This window comes from Geotrypetes seraphini, chromosome 2 (genome assembly GCF_902459505.1).
Source record: "Geotrypetes seraphini chromosome 2, aGeoSer1.1, whole genome shotgun sequence".
Classification (NCBI taxonomy): Eukaryota; Metazoa; Chordata; class Amphibia; order Gymnophiona; family Dermophiidae; genus Geotrypetes; species Geotrypetes seraphini.
Window position 1 is genome coordinate 184,306,507 of NC_047085.1, and position 16,434 is coordinate 184,322,940.

The window sequence follows — 16,434 nt, forward strand, 5'->3', positions numbered from 1 at the left end:
TTTACTAAAACTGCAGGTAGAAAGTGGCCCTTATGTGGGTTTTTTACTGCAGCAAAAAAATGGCTGATTTTTTTTTTCCAATTAATGGCCATGTATGAGTTGCCATTAGCGTGTGGCCATTAATAACAATTACCATGTCAGTACTTATTGCCAAAAATATCCAAAAAATCAAGAAAAGGATGCCCAAAATAAATCACAAAAAATTGCACCCTCCAAAATACAGAACAAAAAAGTCACCTTTCTTTACAAAAAGGGAGAAAAGACCTCAGTGTCTAATAGGGGCTCTTTAAGCTTCCCATATAGACAGGCTAGTTTTAAACAGAATTTACCGTAATCCTAGCAGACTAAGGATGTGTCTGCTAGGATTAAATTCTGTTTAAAACTAGCCTGTCTATATGGGAAGCTTAAAGAGCCCCTATTAGACACTGAGGTCTTTTCTCCCTTTTTGTAAAGAAAGGTGACTTTTTTGTCCTGTATTTTGGAGGGTGCAATTTTTTGTGAGTACTTATTGCCACCCATTTTGTAAGTGGTAAGGGTTCACACAGTATTTCTATGCTAATTGGCACATCTATATTACCACACGCTAACTGATTAGTGCAGACATACCCACACAATGCCCTGAGTCACCTTCTCAACTAAAAAATAAAAAGCTTTTTATTTAGGGTGCTGGTAGCACCCACCAATTTGTAACTTACCACAGGATACCTGAGTATGTACCATGGTAAACACATTTAAACTGTAGTAAGTGCATGCTAGCACTTACAGGAGCTTAATAAAAAGACCCCTTAGTGATTCCTGCGTGGCAAATATGACGAAGCCATTCAGTTCCTATGGGCTGCAAGGGGACTTGCTATTCTTAGTTTGCTGGTACATGTACATGTTTTCTTGTGCACAAAAATTACAATGCAGTTAAAATATGTTATGCATACCATTTCTTCTAAAATAGAAACAAATAACCTCTCCAACCAAACTTTTAATCATGAACACTGAAGTTTATTGCACATGAGACCTTACTAATATTAATCCATTCTAGGTCTACTGATCCTAGGTCACAGACAGAGATGGACACAATTTCTACAAAAACATTTTTAACTTTGTACAAGACCACCTAAAAAGGAAATATTCTTGAGTTCTTACTTCACTCTTTAAAATAAATTGGTTGCTACTGACAAACTCAGTTTATTTTACAGTTATGTAAAATTAATAACTCTCCCCTCCCCACCCCCTCTGTTCCTTTCTAAGCTGAGCATGTGAGCAAAAATTGCTCATACATTTTAGGAGGGATGCTCACAAAAATACATACAAATCTGAAAAATTGTTGGTTTTTGGAACTTGTTCACACAATTTTTTTTTTTTAGAACTTGTCACTTACATGAGAAAAAAATTTACACGCACCTGGCCAAGCCTTAGAGGGAATATTACCCCCAATAAAAAAAAAATAAATCTGCTTGTAAAATTTACTAAAAATATACATTAAAAAAAAATCCATTACTGAACCATCTTATCAAACTTGACAGTCTATTCTTCAAAATATTTACACTTCATCTCTAGGAAGATTAAAATTGTGCTATTGATTTGGCACAGAAAATTAAAACTTCTACCAGCTACTTGTTGCCTCTTTCCTACTATATTAGCAGAACCAGAAAGTGGTTTTCTATTTCATTTCCTCACCAAGAATCTCTTCACTATAAAAATGTATTTTTGTAGCCTATCCTTGCTGCCATTTTTACTGTATTACATTATGAATGTCACTGAATTCTTTAAGACTTGGCTATCACACAAGTCTATAACCACTTAAGTAAGTAGTCTAGAGAGAAACCAGGGGTCTCAAGTGCTCACAGTCAGAAGCCTGATATTTTTCTCAAAGCTAGTGACTTATTCAGTGAGCTATCATCGGTCCCGTATACTTTCTATACCATTGATTATTATTATTTTTTATGCTTTTTTTTCTTTAATTTAGAGAAACTGATAAAATGATCTAGTAATCTAAATTTCTAATGCATCACTCTCCCATATTTAATTGCAAGTACTTAGCTTTTCATATTCTTTAGCTGAAAAGTACTTTGTTTCAATTTTCTTCTTAACGACGGAAGATCTCCGTTTCACTCCTATTATTTAAACAAGAGCTTCATCAGGATAAGCACCGTAGGTAGCACTGTTAACACCACCAGCGCTGCAAAGTCATACTGACTAAAGTAATGAAGAGTCTGCTCCTTACAAAGACCCGAACACCTTAATGAGTCAAAGATTCAGTGAGTTTCACAAGAGTTTAGAAAGTGGATTTACATTATGAATGTGACATACATGCTCAGGTCACAAAACTATTTTGAAATTGCAAGCAAATACTGCTTTTACTAAAGCTTAGCATGTGCTAAATGCTAAGAAGCCTATAGCTTTAAAATAGGCTTTTTTTTTAACATTTAATGTGTGCTAAAAACTTTAGTAAAAGAGCCCAAGATATTAACTGGTACAAAGTGGAAGTGAATACATACATATTCTGGGAGACAAAATATATCCCTCTTTTTGGACTCTTATCAAAAAAAATAAGTGGTATAAAATCATGATGTGTTCTTTGTGCTGGGGAATGTACAAATACTTTTCAACTGCAAGGAGCATCTGTCCAGGTACACATTACAGATACAGATGAGCCAAGAATGAATTGAGGCAACCCAAAATGGACTGCTTATAGATGGCTGCACATACCTCTTTCCAGAAAAAGAAGTTCAAGAAAGGATTTGGCACCAATACTTCTGGAAAAACAGATTAAAACAGTAATGGCAGATGCAAATTCATTAAGCCTGTTGAACAGCTCAGCTCCTAAGTTGTTTTCCATTAATTAAAATGAATGCAATTTAGAAAACTGTGGCAGACACAGTGGAGTGATATACCCAGCCAACCTTTTCCAGCTTGCCTCCTGGCTGTAGACAGAAGATGCTCATTAAATGATAATAATAATAATTTTATTCTTATATACCGCCAAAGCCATATAAGTTCGAGGCGGTTTACAGCAAGAGGCGCTGGACAATCAGCGAAGAGGAAATGGGGAAGAGAGATTGTGTGGAGAAGATGTCGAAGGGAAATGGGGAAGAAAGAGATGCCAGACAAGTATGATGATAAGTATAGGTCCTAGTAGACTTACGACCTATGCAACTTACAACGGTTCGATTTTATGACGCGTTTCCCCCATCTCCCAGCCCAGCCCATACTAACTATTTTTTACCCCTCACCGCTGGACCACCAGGGAAAAGGTACATGGGGAGGGGTAAAAAATATTGTAGTTAGTATAGGCTGACTTACGTCCAGATCGACTTGCGACCTGTCAGTCGGACCCAATTGCGGTCGTAAGTCAACGAGGACCTGTAGTAGTTCTTGTGGTTGTCTCATGACTCCCACAGTAATTAGCAGAAGATTTTACCATATTAATAAAGCCTTCTGTTTACCATAACCACCACTGGAGCACACATTTAGCCCACTGCATGAGCAATTAGAATTTGATAGTGTTCTGATTGTAAATCATTTTAAGCATCACCCTTATGCAGTTGTGACAGTACTTAAATCCTAGAGTTTGGGTATTTGAATAATTTTTTTGTTGTAGAATGAGTGTTCAACTGTGACCTTTTTGGTTAAATTTGCTGGCTCCCTCTTCTATTAGGTGCACCTCAAATAAAAGTGCCTTTATGTTTTTTACTACTGAGTTGTGCAACTCCCTCATGACTTTCTCAATCGTGTTTTCTTATTATCACAATCTTTATGGAAAAACACAAAGTTGAGATCTGAATATGCAACCACATTCATGGAAATGATGCATGAATCATAAACACTAAGCCTAAAGTTCCTAGTATCAACTATTGAAGGCCAGAATTAAGAAAATAAAGCCAGCAGTGAAGCAAAAGATGCAAAGTCTAAGTTTAACAGGGTCTCAAGAATCAATGCAGATGGGACTAATACTGTGGGCAATATGTCAACTGTGTGTGGTTCTTCGCCTCCTTATATCTTTCACTTGCAATCCTGATTAGCACCGTTCACTCCTCTGCTAACATCAAGGTAAGAGATGCTAAATCCTTTCAGTGCTATTTTCCCATTGCAGTATAGTTCTGCTATAGTCTCTCGTTCAGTGCACATTAACTTGAAATATTTAACAGTAGTCCTCCGAGGAACAGCTTGGTCTTAGACATACAATGCCAAGATGGAAGGAGCAAAGATTCAAGAATAAAACTCTGCCCTGAGAAGGAAGAAGATTCCAGATGGGAATACATAATCTCATTCTTTGTGTTTTCTGTTTGTCCTCTGTAAAAGTGTTCTATGTTCTTCTTCGACATAGATTGCCTTCAGCTGGCCACAATACAACTTCCTTGTCTTTTAAGTCCTACTTCTCTTTCCTTATGTTGTCAACAATTGTAGGATGCATCTCCTTTGCCTGCTGTTGCTTTTCATGCTACTCTTTAGCTTTGTAGGAGCCTGAAAGAGCAATACTTGGTTCAACAACAATCTATCCCACCCCTATGAGCTGTGCCTGCTATTTCAACGGAAGTCTCAAACATCATTAAGCCAGGGAGACAAGGTCTGAGTTGAAGATTTAAAAAGTTTCCCTTATTAGCAATAAGCAACCCTGTTATTTTCAAAATTTACAAAAGGTGTGGGTTTGTGCTGGTGGAAAATAATTCATTTTGGTGTAAATAAAAGCACAGTGTGATCTTAAAACTAGAAACAACATTCTCGCACCTGGCCACCGTAAATATTCTTTAGAAACCTCAAGGGTTGGTACTGTTTTGTACAAACAGAAAAGGATTCATTCCATTTGTCAAGGTATGAAACTATACTACACACGTAGGCCAAGGCTATTCAGATTAGACTGACATTTTCAAGATATTTGTTAATCTTTCTAAATTTCTTTTCTTCTTTCATTTTTCAAAGGCTTCCAAAGCATACATATTTGATCTCCAAGTACTCATCAATGCCGTATTTTGAGCCCTCACGACCAAGGCCAGACTGTTTCACACCACCAAAAGGACACTCCACAGCTGACAAGAGTCCCTCATTTACACCGACCATCCCGACTTCCAGCCGCTCTGCTACTCTCCAGATCTGAGCTGGGTCCTGGGAGTAAAAGTAACCTGTAAAAAAAAAAAAAAAAACCATATGAGGCAGTAGACATTTGCATAAGTTCTTAGTGGAACTATTTCCATGGTCTGGAGTACGTGGGCACAAGGCACCTGAATTCTAGCTAAGATGATCCTAAACTTATCAGTCTGATGGAAGGAGTTCCAGATTCCCTTCCACCTTTATACAGCAAGGGGTCCAGAATCAATTAATTTTTGAAGACAGGGAAGGGACATGCAAAATGAAAAGAAAAAAAAAATAAAGCTGAATAAAGAGGGGAACAAGGGTCGCAATCCAATTGGGTTTTCAGGATCTTCCCCCAATGAATATGCATGAGATCTATTTGCATACAATGGAGGCATTGCATGCAAAATAGATCTCATGCATATTCATTGGTGAAATCCTGAAAACCCAACCGGATTGCAGCCCTCGTTCCCCACCCCTAAACCAGAGTAATTTGGTTTTGGTTGTATTTAACTTGAGTTAGTTATTGGTGGCCCAAGCGGAGATTTTGTTTATTCCGTCTGTGATTTTTTTTTGCATTTGAGGAAGCTAGATCTAATGGTATGGGTAGGAAGATATTATCTGCATAGGTTAGTGGATGTTTTCCATTACTGAGCTTGTTATTTCCAAGCAGCCTAGTGAATAGGTTGAAGAAGATTGGGGATAGAGGGGAGCCTTTTGGAACACCACTGAATGATTTCCAGCATTTGGAGAAGGTTTTGTCTTTCCACATTATTTATTATCTGTTGGTAAGGAATGAGTAGAACCAATCTAGTACTGGGCCTCCTATTCTGATTTTGCTAAGTTTTAGGAGTCGAAGGCTGTTGAGATGTTGAATTGGAGTAGGATAGCTTATTGTCCTTTGCATAGAGTTTGTTTGATGATAGCTGTTAATGTAGGAGCAGGAGTTCGGTGATGCGTTGTGCTTGGAAACTATATTGTGATGGGTGAAGACAGGAGTGATTTTCAATGTATATTTTAAGTTGCTTGCATACTATGGTTTCAAGCAGTTTTCTTAGTATCGGAATTCCTGTGATTAGTCTGCCTCTTGTTTTGGGTACTGGAATTAGGGGTATACATCCCATTTAGTGTGGCAGGTGGTCGGTACACAGTGAAGTATTGCATTGATAGTGTGTGTTTCCCACACAAAAAAGGTGGCATTCTCAGTGATCCAGGTGGATATGTAACATAGTAGATGACAGCAGATAAAGACCTGAATGGTCCATCCAGTCAGCCCAACCTGATTCAATTTAATTTTTTTTTCTTCTTCTTAGATATTTCTGGGCAAGAAGCCAAAGCTCTGCCTGGTACTGTGCTTAGGTTCCAACTACTGCAGTCTCCATCAAAGCTCACAACAGCCCATCTACACCATCCCAGCCATTGAAGCCCTCCCCAGCCCATCCTCAACCAAACGGCCATATATAGACACAGACCGTGCAAGTCTGCCCTGTACTGGCCTTAGTTCTTCAATATTTACTATTATTTTCTGATTCTAGAGACATGAGCCAGCTGTTGCGTGGTATAAGTGGAAGGATGATCTGAAGTGAGTACATGTCACGCCCATCTTCAAAAAGGGTTCAAGGGGTGACCCAGGAAACTACAGGCCGGTGAGCTTGACCTCGGTCCCGGGAAAGATGATGGAAAAGCTGGTTAAGGACAGCATCTGTGAACACATTGAAAACAATGGGCAGCTAGAGTCGAGTCAGCATGGCTTCTGTAAGGGTAGGTCATGCCTTACAAACTTATTGTACTTCTTTGAGGGGGTAAACAGCCAGGTAGATAAAGGGGAATCTATAGACATCATTTACCTTGACTTCCAAAAAGACTTCGACAAGGTACCACACGAAAGACTGTTTAAGAAGATATGGAACCACGGGATGCAAGGGGAGGTCCACCGATGGATCAAAAACTGGCTGGCGGACAGGAAACAGAGGGTTGGAATAAAGGGACATTACTCAGACTGGAAATGGGTCACAAGCGGAGTACCGCAGGGGTCAGTGCTGGGACCGCTCCTGTTCAATATCTACATAAACGACCTAGAGGTGGGAACAAAATGTGAGGTCATTAAATTTGCGGATGACACCAAACTATACAGCAGGGTTAGAACCATGGAAGACTGCGAAAATCTCCAAAAGGATATAACGACACTGGAAGAGTGGGCCAAAAAGTGGCAAATGAGCTTCAACATAGGGAAATGCAAGGTCATGCATGTGGGGAAGAACCCGATGTTCAGCTACAAAATGGGGGGATCACTACTAGGGGTAAGTAACCTGGAAAGAGACCTGGGAGTGATGGTAGACACAACACTGAAGGCTTTGGCGCAGTGCGCCACAGCCTCAAGGAAAGCAAACAAAATGTTGGGTATCATTAAAAAGGGTATCACGACCAGGTCGAAGGAAGTCATCCTGCCACTGTATCGTGCAATGGTGCGGCCGCATCTGGAATACTATGTCCAGTACTGGTCGCCGTACCTCAAGAAGGACATGGCAGTACTTGAGGGATTCCAGAGAAGAGCAACAAAGCTGATAAAGGGTATGGAAAATCTCTCATATATTGACAGATTGAAACAGTTAGGACTTTTCTCCCTGGAGAAGCGGAGACTTAGGGGAGCCATGATAGAAACCTTCAAGATACTGAAAGGCATAGAGAAAGTAGACAGGGACAGATTTTTCAAACTAAGGGGAACCACAAGTACAAGGGGGCACTCGGAGAAATTGAAAGGGGACAGGTAGCCCTGTAGCTGCGAATCTAAATTACCTTCTTACAGCAGCTGTAAGAAGGTAATTTAGATTCGCGGTTAAGGGCAGGGAGGTTTGTCAGACCGGGGCTGTTGTCGGTTGGTCGGGGAAGTGCCACAAAAGTAAGGGGACCTGGCTGGCTGTGCTGCACCTGGGGCGGTAGAGAAGGAGGGGGGGAGAAGGACGCTGAAAAGCCATGGTGAAGACAGGAGGAGGGGGGAAGGACTCTGAAAGCACTTGAAGACAGAGGAGGGAGAAGGACGCTGAAAGCACATGGGGGAATACAAAGGGGTGGAGAAGGACGCTGAAAGGCCATGGGGAAGACAGAGAGGGAGAAGGACGCTGAAAGGACATGGGGAAGATGGGGGGGAGAAGGACACTGAAAGGAAATGAGGAAGAGAGAGTAGGGAGAAGACGCTGGCAGGGAAGAAGACAGATGCCAGACTATGGGGGGAGCGGAGAGAAGAAGATGGGTGCCAGACCAATTTGGAAGGGGGAAGAAAGGGAGAGGCACAGTAACAGAGCAAATGGAAGATGCAGAAGGAAGAGAGACAGTGGATGGAAGGAATTGAATGAAAACATGAGGAAAGCAGAAACCAGGCAACAAAGGTAGGAAAAGAATTTTATTTCTTTTTTTTTTTTTTTTTTTTGCTTCAGGATAAAGTAGTATATTAGTTGTGTTGATAAAAATTTATAAACATTAGAGGCTCTGGTAGAAACCCGTTTACAAAGTATGTATTCTTCCCAATTAATATTTTCAAATTAATAAAGTCTTTTTGTTTATTTGTAAATGGGTTTCTACCAGAGCCTTTAATTCAGTAGCATAATTAAATGAAATAACTATTTCTGAAGTTTATAGGGACGGGCGGGGACGGATGGGATTCCTCGCGGGGACGGGTGGGGACGGAGGGGATTCCTCGCAGGGACGGGTGGGGACGGAGGGATTCCTCAAGGGGACGGGTGGGATTCCTCGAGGGGGGTGGGATTTCTGTCCCCGCGCAACTCTCTACCTCATACCCAGCTTGTTTGATGCGGCCGGTGGGCGCGTAGGGGACTTTTCAGCCTGTTGCTCCGGTGGCAAGAGTTTCCTGTGGGGGATCCCCTCATCCTGCAATGGTAGACCTCGATTGCAGTAATTGCTATTCAGATATTATGCCGCAGCTATCTCTTGACACTGCTCCTATTTTGGATCCAGCTGATACCCTTGCCAGGACTAGTCATCTCGGCTGCCCTGTGAGCCTGGATTTGGGTGATGACCATTCTGTATGCAGATACACATGGTTCTGTCCCATCTTTGCATCACTGCAGTTCTGAAAGAGCACAAATTGTATCCTTTACTTTCCACTTCAGGCGAAAAAGAAGCAGAGCAACTGCAAAAGACTTGCAAAATTGTAACTGGATAAGTTTGCTAGCTCTCAGGAGGATTAAGTAACTTGCCCAGGGTCACAAGAAGCAGCAGCCCTGGGATTACCATACTACTAAAGCATCTTTTTGTAATCCCCTTGTACAAGGTAGTCCATTCCCTGCCTGAGAAATTTCCTCCTAGATCTAATGCTCAGGTTAATTTTAGTTTCTGTAAAGCAAGAACCCTTTGATCTAAAAATAGCTGATACACTGTAGATATTAGCCCCTGATTTCTAGAAAAGATCTTAATAAGCTGTTCAAAGGCTGTAAATGTATACAACCAGATTTATTGGGGCTCTTTGGATTAAAAAAAATTATAAAACACAGACACAGTCAAGATTAATTTTGGGATGTATGAGGGTTGATTCATAAGTCATGGCAACTGTTTTTTTTCCCCCCCCTTGAAAATGTGCCAACACTGAAAATGAACAATATTTTATTGGACTTATCAATTATTGTTGCTCTAAGAAAATACATTTTTTCAGATGGCTCAATGATCGTGATCTGAATCTTGTCATTTAAAATCAATTATGACCCACAGGAGATCAGCTTTCTGGGCTTACTCATCAGTAAAGAATCTCATGGGTTCAGCACAGAAAACCCATAGATAGAAACTCACATTTAGCAAACCAGTTATCACTAACGTTCTTTGAAGAACAATTTGTCATTTAGCCAATTCCTGCACTTGAGAAAAGAATCTGCACTTATATGACTCCGATTTTAAGGAGCAATCCAACGAATTAGCAAAAAGATTCTTTGACTGTAGGTACCCGACAGAATGCATCAATGCTGGTTACCAAAAGGGAGATTCATTCAATACAGAAACTCTCCTCATTCCTCGTACCAAAGGTTCTGCTCCAGATATAGTATGCACTCTCAGATAGTCCCATTTGGGTAATGATGTTCCAAAAGATTATACACAGAAATTGGCATATTCTTGAGAAACACCAATGTTTCAAAGACAAACATATGGTTACTGCATATTCAAGAGAAAAAAATCTGAAAGAAAAATTGGTCCCTTCCTTACTACCCTCCATTACAAATTCTCCTTCCTTTTTCAATAGTTACACTCAAGTTTACTCAGGTTACTATTTGTCTTTTACTAACATTTGGCTTTCTTTGTCTATTTGATTATTTATTTTACGTTTTTTATAATTACCCTAACTTTTATTGTTTCTAACTGCTATTCACCATGACTCATTTTGTTCATTTATGTGCTTTCTGCATGGAGTTTATTATTACTGCATGCAGTCTTTCCTTCTTCTTCTTCACACACTTGCTTTATGTGCAACACAAGATCACCATGCTTCTATATATAGCATATGTTATATAACAGTTTACATCGTATTTTTTATAATTATTTTAATATTGTATTTTGTATTATATTTGTACTTAATAGGACCCCTGATGAAGGTTGTCCGAAACACGGACTGTGTTGGGTCCCTTGTTTGGTAAAAAGGTTTTTAGATATAATTTATTTGTCACAATAAAATTTGCCTGCATCGTGTACACGCCTGCAGTTTTGGTTTGTTTGCTTCTGGTTGTTTTTTACTGCAGACGAAGTTGGACCCCCTGTCTTTTCTGGTTTTGAAATTGTCCTTCCACAACATTTACAGGATATTGACAGTGTGGCAAATGCAGCGTATGTCAACATTGCATTACAACAGATAACATCATAAATCCAAAGACAAGCAAAGTTTTCTCCTTGAGACATGATTCAGATTGCAAAACAATGTCCGAAATTTTACATTGGCAAAACAAAACGTATGATACGCACAAGAATTATAGAACACTGAAGCTGCATTAGCAGGAAAGTGACATTGGAACCATTAGTTGAACATTGGTATGAAATGGGTCATACAATTAATGATCTTAAATTTTTAGTCCTGAAAGATTAAACAAGGGAAGAGAGGATGCGATGTTGAATCTGTTCCTACTGAGAGAAGAACAAAAATTTATTTTTGACTTTTGGGGTTCCTTTTACAAAGGTGCGCTAGTGTTTTTAGCGCATGCACTGGATTAGCGTGCGCTAGCTGAAAAACTACCGCCTGCTCAAGAGAAGGCGGTAGCGGCTAGCGCGGCCCTAACATACCTTTGAAAATGAGCCCTTGATGTCTATCACCTATGGGTGATATTATATTTTATATACAAAAAGTGCTAAGATTTCCCCTCATTCATAAGTTATTGCAATATTTTATTTGTACTATGGTTCTCTATTTTTTCTCTTGTCTGCTTTATTTTATCACACTTATTTTTGAAATTATTTATGTGCTGATCCTTCTATTGCTTGCACTATATAATTTATATGTGCTGATATGATTCTCTAATTGATATTTATTATTACTATGTCCAGCATATTGATATGTTTTAAACCATTTCTCATATTAACCAGTGTTTTATTGCATATTTTTGTTCCATTTTTTAATCAACCTGTTTCTTTATATTCACCAGTATTTTATTATATTTTTAATTTCATATGTATTTATTGTTCAGTTTTAATGTATTTTTATAACATCTATGAATGGGCCTATATATTATGTTTGCCAAACTTCCTTTATGTCAGTATGTTTGTTTTAATTCATCTTTGTAATTCTGCAATTCATATGTATGTTTTAAACATCCATATCTTGATATCTCTATTTCTTTATGCTCTTTTTAGATTCAATTTCCTGTATTTTAACTTATTTGCATTACTGTACACAGTATTTCTCTGATTTACACTATACTGTGTACTCCTCTTCTACATCGTTCTTTCTTTCTATCCTTAAGGTCACTCATCACATTTCTCCAACATTAGCACATTATTCATACAGTAGCCTCTGGTTCCTATTTTTTACATTCACTAGCTCACAAAATCATGTTTTTTTCAACATCATGGTAATTTTCCATGTTGAATCGTGTTTCTCTAAGATAGAGCGCACTTAACTGAAGACGGAACACATGCTAACAGATGTCATCAGTGAGAGACCCAACAGCTGCTTTTTAGCATCTTTACGTTGATTCTTGCCATTTTCTTAGCGTCTCCCAACAGAGCTTAGAGCATACTGTACACAGTTTTTCTAAGTATCGAAGGGTGAGTTTTAATTTTGTATTTCCAGTTATTTTTAGTTAATTTTTGTATTTCTAGTTATTTTTAGCTGTCATGTCTGGCATGGAATTTTTATGGCAGGTTTCATTTTAAACTATACGTTTTTGAGCGTAATTGTCTGTTAAAATTTGGCTTCTGTTTTAAATCCTTCTCCACAGGACTTCCTCTTTGTACTGGTCTCATTGCAAAAGGTATTATTTTTGGGTTTTCTTCCCTTCTTTATTTAACATATGGTGGCTAGTTTCTCCTTTATTAAATTGGACCACATCAGAACAATCTCATAATTTTTTCAGTCTGCTTTCACCTAGTGCAATCTCCTATATGCAGTGTTATAATGATTTCAGTTTTGTTTTCCACTTAGTGCATTTTACCTTTGGTTCTCCTGTTTTCTGTTTCTCCTTGGCTTATACAGTTTCTCTTTGCCTAAAGTAATTTTTTATTTCCTGAGTTGTATTGAGGATATTGCATAATTAATTGTCCTTCATATGTTTATATAGCTGTTTTTTGATGTTACGAGAGCGCCACCTACTGGGTATGTTATTTTCATTCAGAAATTCACTCAATAACTACACACTTTTTTCCACCAGTTATTTGAACTCTATATATAGGAACTCTATATATAGGAACTCTATGAGCGTCGGAAGCAGCGTAGGCCATTCAGTGTGGCTCTCCGCACTAGAAACTGCTAGCACAGTTTCATAGAAGAGGGGGTAAGATTCACTTGTTTGATATATCCCTGGTTGATATGTAGAGTTCCAACCCCACTTGCACGATCTTTACTGTTTTCTCGTGGGTTTATTTTCCTTTTTTTCTATACCACATCCTGATATTTTAACAATTTGGAAGCCTTATGTCGAATCGCTTGAAGGATAAGATAGTTATATTGGGTTTATAAGGTCTCTACCTTGCTCTAAGGGCTGTTGTAGTATGGTTATGATCAACTTAAAAATATTTTATGTTTTTATATGAAAAATTTGCCATTATTATTTATGCCATATTGGATATTGGTTTGTCTTTTGTTTATATTACATATTTTTAATTTATCAGGTACTTTTAACTAGATTGTGAGCCTTCAGGACAGATAGGGTAGTTTTTCTCAAGTACCTAATTTCATTTTAGTTTGATACTTTGTAAACCGCTTAGGTCAGTAAAATGCAGGAGCGGTATATCAAATCTTAAATAAACATAAACATATATCCACATAGTTTTGGAACCCTGACAAAGACACATCTTGTGAAATTATGACCATATGAGGTTGTTGGCATTGATTACATTTGAGATACTTCAATAAAGTTACTTTACTGTTCTTGGGACTCCAGTTTCCTCATTCTCATCTCCTGGGTCATCTCTGGTCTTCTTGTATTGACGTATTCATAGATATTAGTTCTTTGCTTGGTTACCATTTTGCAGTACTTCTGCTATTTTTAGACAATGTTATGGCTGTCAGGGTCTCTGAGTAGTTCAATAATTTCAGCTATTGGTTCAGTATGTATGGCAGATATTTATTAACAGATGTATGTTATTAAATTATTTAATAATATTTTGGGAAATGCAAAAAAAAAAAGCCATTGTATATTATTCCTAAAAGTAAGGTCTTACCTGCTAAGCCTACATTGGTTGAATTTGCTATGGCCACTGCTTCGTCCTCTGTGTCAAACCTGTTAGTTAAGGCAGCAAATATTAGTAACAAGAGCAGTCAAAAACACACAGTCAAATCCTGTTTATCTCTGCTCTCTCTCTGAAAAACTGATGCAGTTTTCCAGTGCCAAGAGCAAACCTCAGGCTTGTTAGAAAATGTCAAGAGACCTACCTTCAATTATAACTACACTTCTCCCTCCGTATTCGCAGGGGATGCGGGCAGAACATAGCTGTGAATACTGAAAAACCATAAATAACTTTTTGCATGTTATTTGCGGTTTTTCGGTAAAATAGACCTGAAAAAGATAATAAACCGTGAATAACCCGACCTGCGATTTGCTCCATACAATGCCGGGAGTAGCGATTTCCTTCAGGAACCACTGTGAGCAGCGATTTCCAATGTGAAATGCCGTGTTCAGTGACAAAAATCAGGGGGCGGAATCCGCAAATACGGAGGGAGAAGTGTAGTTCCAAGCCTTCTTCAAAAGATAAGAAGGCAAGCATGTAAGAAATGAACAAACACTATCTACTAGGCAAAATCCAAATGCCTCATCTAATGTCCTGTTAAAGCAACATTCTTCAGTATATCAATGTGCCTGTTAATTTTTCCCTCACCCATTTCTAGGTCTTTGCCTGTTTTGTTCAAATATATATTTGTAATATTTTACACTTGGTTTACCTGGTTACATTTTCAGGTAAACCACAGGTGCTGCTTGAGATTTGGTGAATTTGTCTTGGGCCAACAACTACAGCAATCATGGTTTCATTTAAATCCAAATTTATAAGCCATTCTATACTAGACATAGTAGATCACTGCCTACTTATTGATACGCTGTCTTCGCTTGGTTTTAAGGCTCTATTATCTCATGGTTTTCGTACTATCTTTCCCCTCACACTTTTAGCATATGCTCTGGTAGATTCTCCACTACCATCCCGCTATCGATCAGGGTACCTCAGGGTTCTTCTCCTTGGACCACTTATTTTTTCCATCTACACTTTTTCCCTTGGTGCTCTAATCTCCTCCCATGGCTTTCAGTATCACCTCTATGCCAATGACTCATAGATCTATCTTTCTACACCTGAAATCTCTAAATTCAGGCCCAAGTCTCAGCCTGCCTGCCTAACATTGCTACCTGAATGTCTCACCACCATCTAAAACTAAACATGGCCAAGATTGAGCTCCTTATCTTTTCTCCTCAACTCATCTCTCCTCTCCCCCCATTCTCTATTTCTGTGGCTTGCAACCTCGGGGTAATCTTTAACTCATCTCTCTCCTCTTCACAGACCTAACAGACTGCCAAAACCTGTTGTTTCTTTCTCTACAACATCGCTAAAATCCAGCCCTTTCTGAGCACATTGCCCAGACCACTGGCTTCTCACTGGCCTTCTGCTAAACCATCTCTCTCCCCTTTAATCTATCCAGATCTCTGCTACATGCCTCATATATCTCCAGTGTCACTATGCCCACACTACCCCTCTCCTCAAGTCACTTCTTTGGCTCCCTATCTGTTTCCACATACAATTCGAACTCCTCTTACTGATCTCCATAGCTCCTCAGTATCTCTCCTCTCTCATCTAGCCCTATACTCCTCCCTGGGAACTCTGCTCATTGGGTACATCTCTCTTATCTATACTCTTCTTCTTGATGGCTACCTCCAGACTTTGTCCCTTCTACTTTGCTATCCCGTATGCCTGGAACAAATTGCCTGACTCGGTACATCAAGCTCCGTCTCTGGTGGTATTCAAATCCATGCTCAAAACCTACTTCGTTGAAGCTGCCTTCAATTCCTAACTCCAACCCAGCAGTGCAACATGCAGAAAGTATAGATAGTTTTTCACTTTCTGCATGTTGCACTACTTTCAGCTGTGTATAGCTGAAATTATCAGAAGCAATTAAGGAAAGATTTATAAACTACTAGCTGATGCCCCGGCGTTGCACGGGTATTTAATTATATCAATAACACTATAAATGGATTCAAATAAAGATACTTTATAGTGGTGAATGAAATTATTTTTTTACAGCTTAATAAAAAGTACAATATTCAAATTATAAATTGAAATATTTGACAAAATGAATACAATACAACTAACGCAAAACGTGATTATAAATAACAATTTTAGTTTCACCTCCTGGAGCAAGAACATATAAATTCTTGGGTGAACCCACCCTTGAGCAAGCAACATAGAGTTGTGGGCCGCGAGACCCCCCGAACATATCACCCCAGGTAGTGAGGGATCTGCATACCAAGTTTCGTTCAAATCGGTCAAGCCGTTTTTGAATTACAGTGAGAATGGCAGCTTTTTACATTTTTTCCATTGACATGAATGGGTGAAATCTGATTTTCTGTTTGTAGCTCCGCCCACGTGTGCAGGTGGGCCGCGAGACCCCCAGAACATATCACCCCAGGTAGTGAGGGATCTGCATACCAAGTTTCGTTCAAATCGGTCAAGCCGTTTTTGAAT

The 16,434-nt window shown here is 39.0% G+C and overlaps 1 protein-coding gene across 1 annotated transcript in view; it reads right to left on the minus strand.

The window, feature by feature from the left end:
* Positions 1-1,283: 1,283 nt before the first annotated feature.
* The window catches only part of ALDH5A1 (aldehyde dehydrogenase 5 family member A1), a 42,436-nt gene continuing 27,285 nt past the window's right edge, over positions 1,284-16,434 (minus strand). The window contains exons 9-10 of the mRNA XM_033934502.1: positions 13,933-13,991; positions 1,284-5,114 (exon numbers count right to left, since the gene is read on the minus strand). Coding sequence (XP_033790393.1) covers positions 4,909-5,114; positions 13,933-13,991 — 265 coding nt within the window. The 3' untranslated portion in view covers positions 1,284-4,908. The remainder of the gene's footprint in view (positions 5,115-13,932; positions 13,992-16,434) is intronic.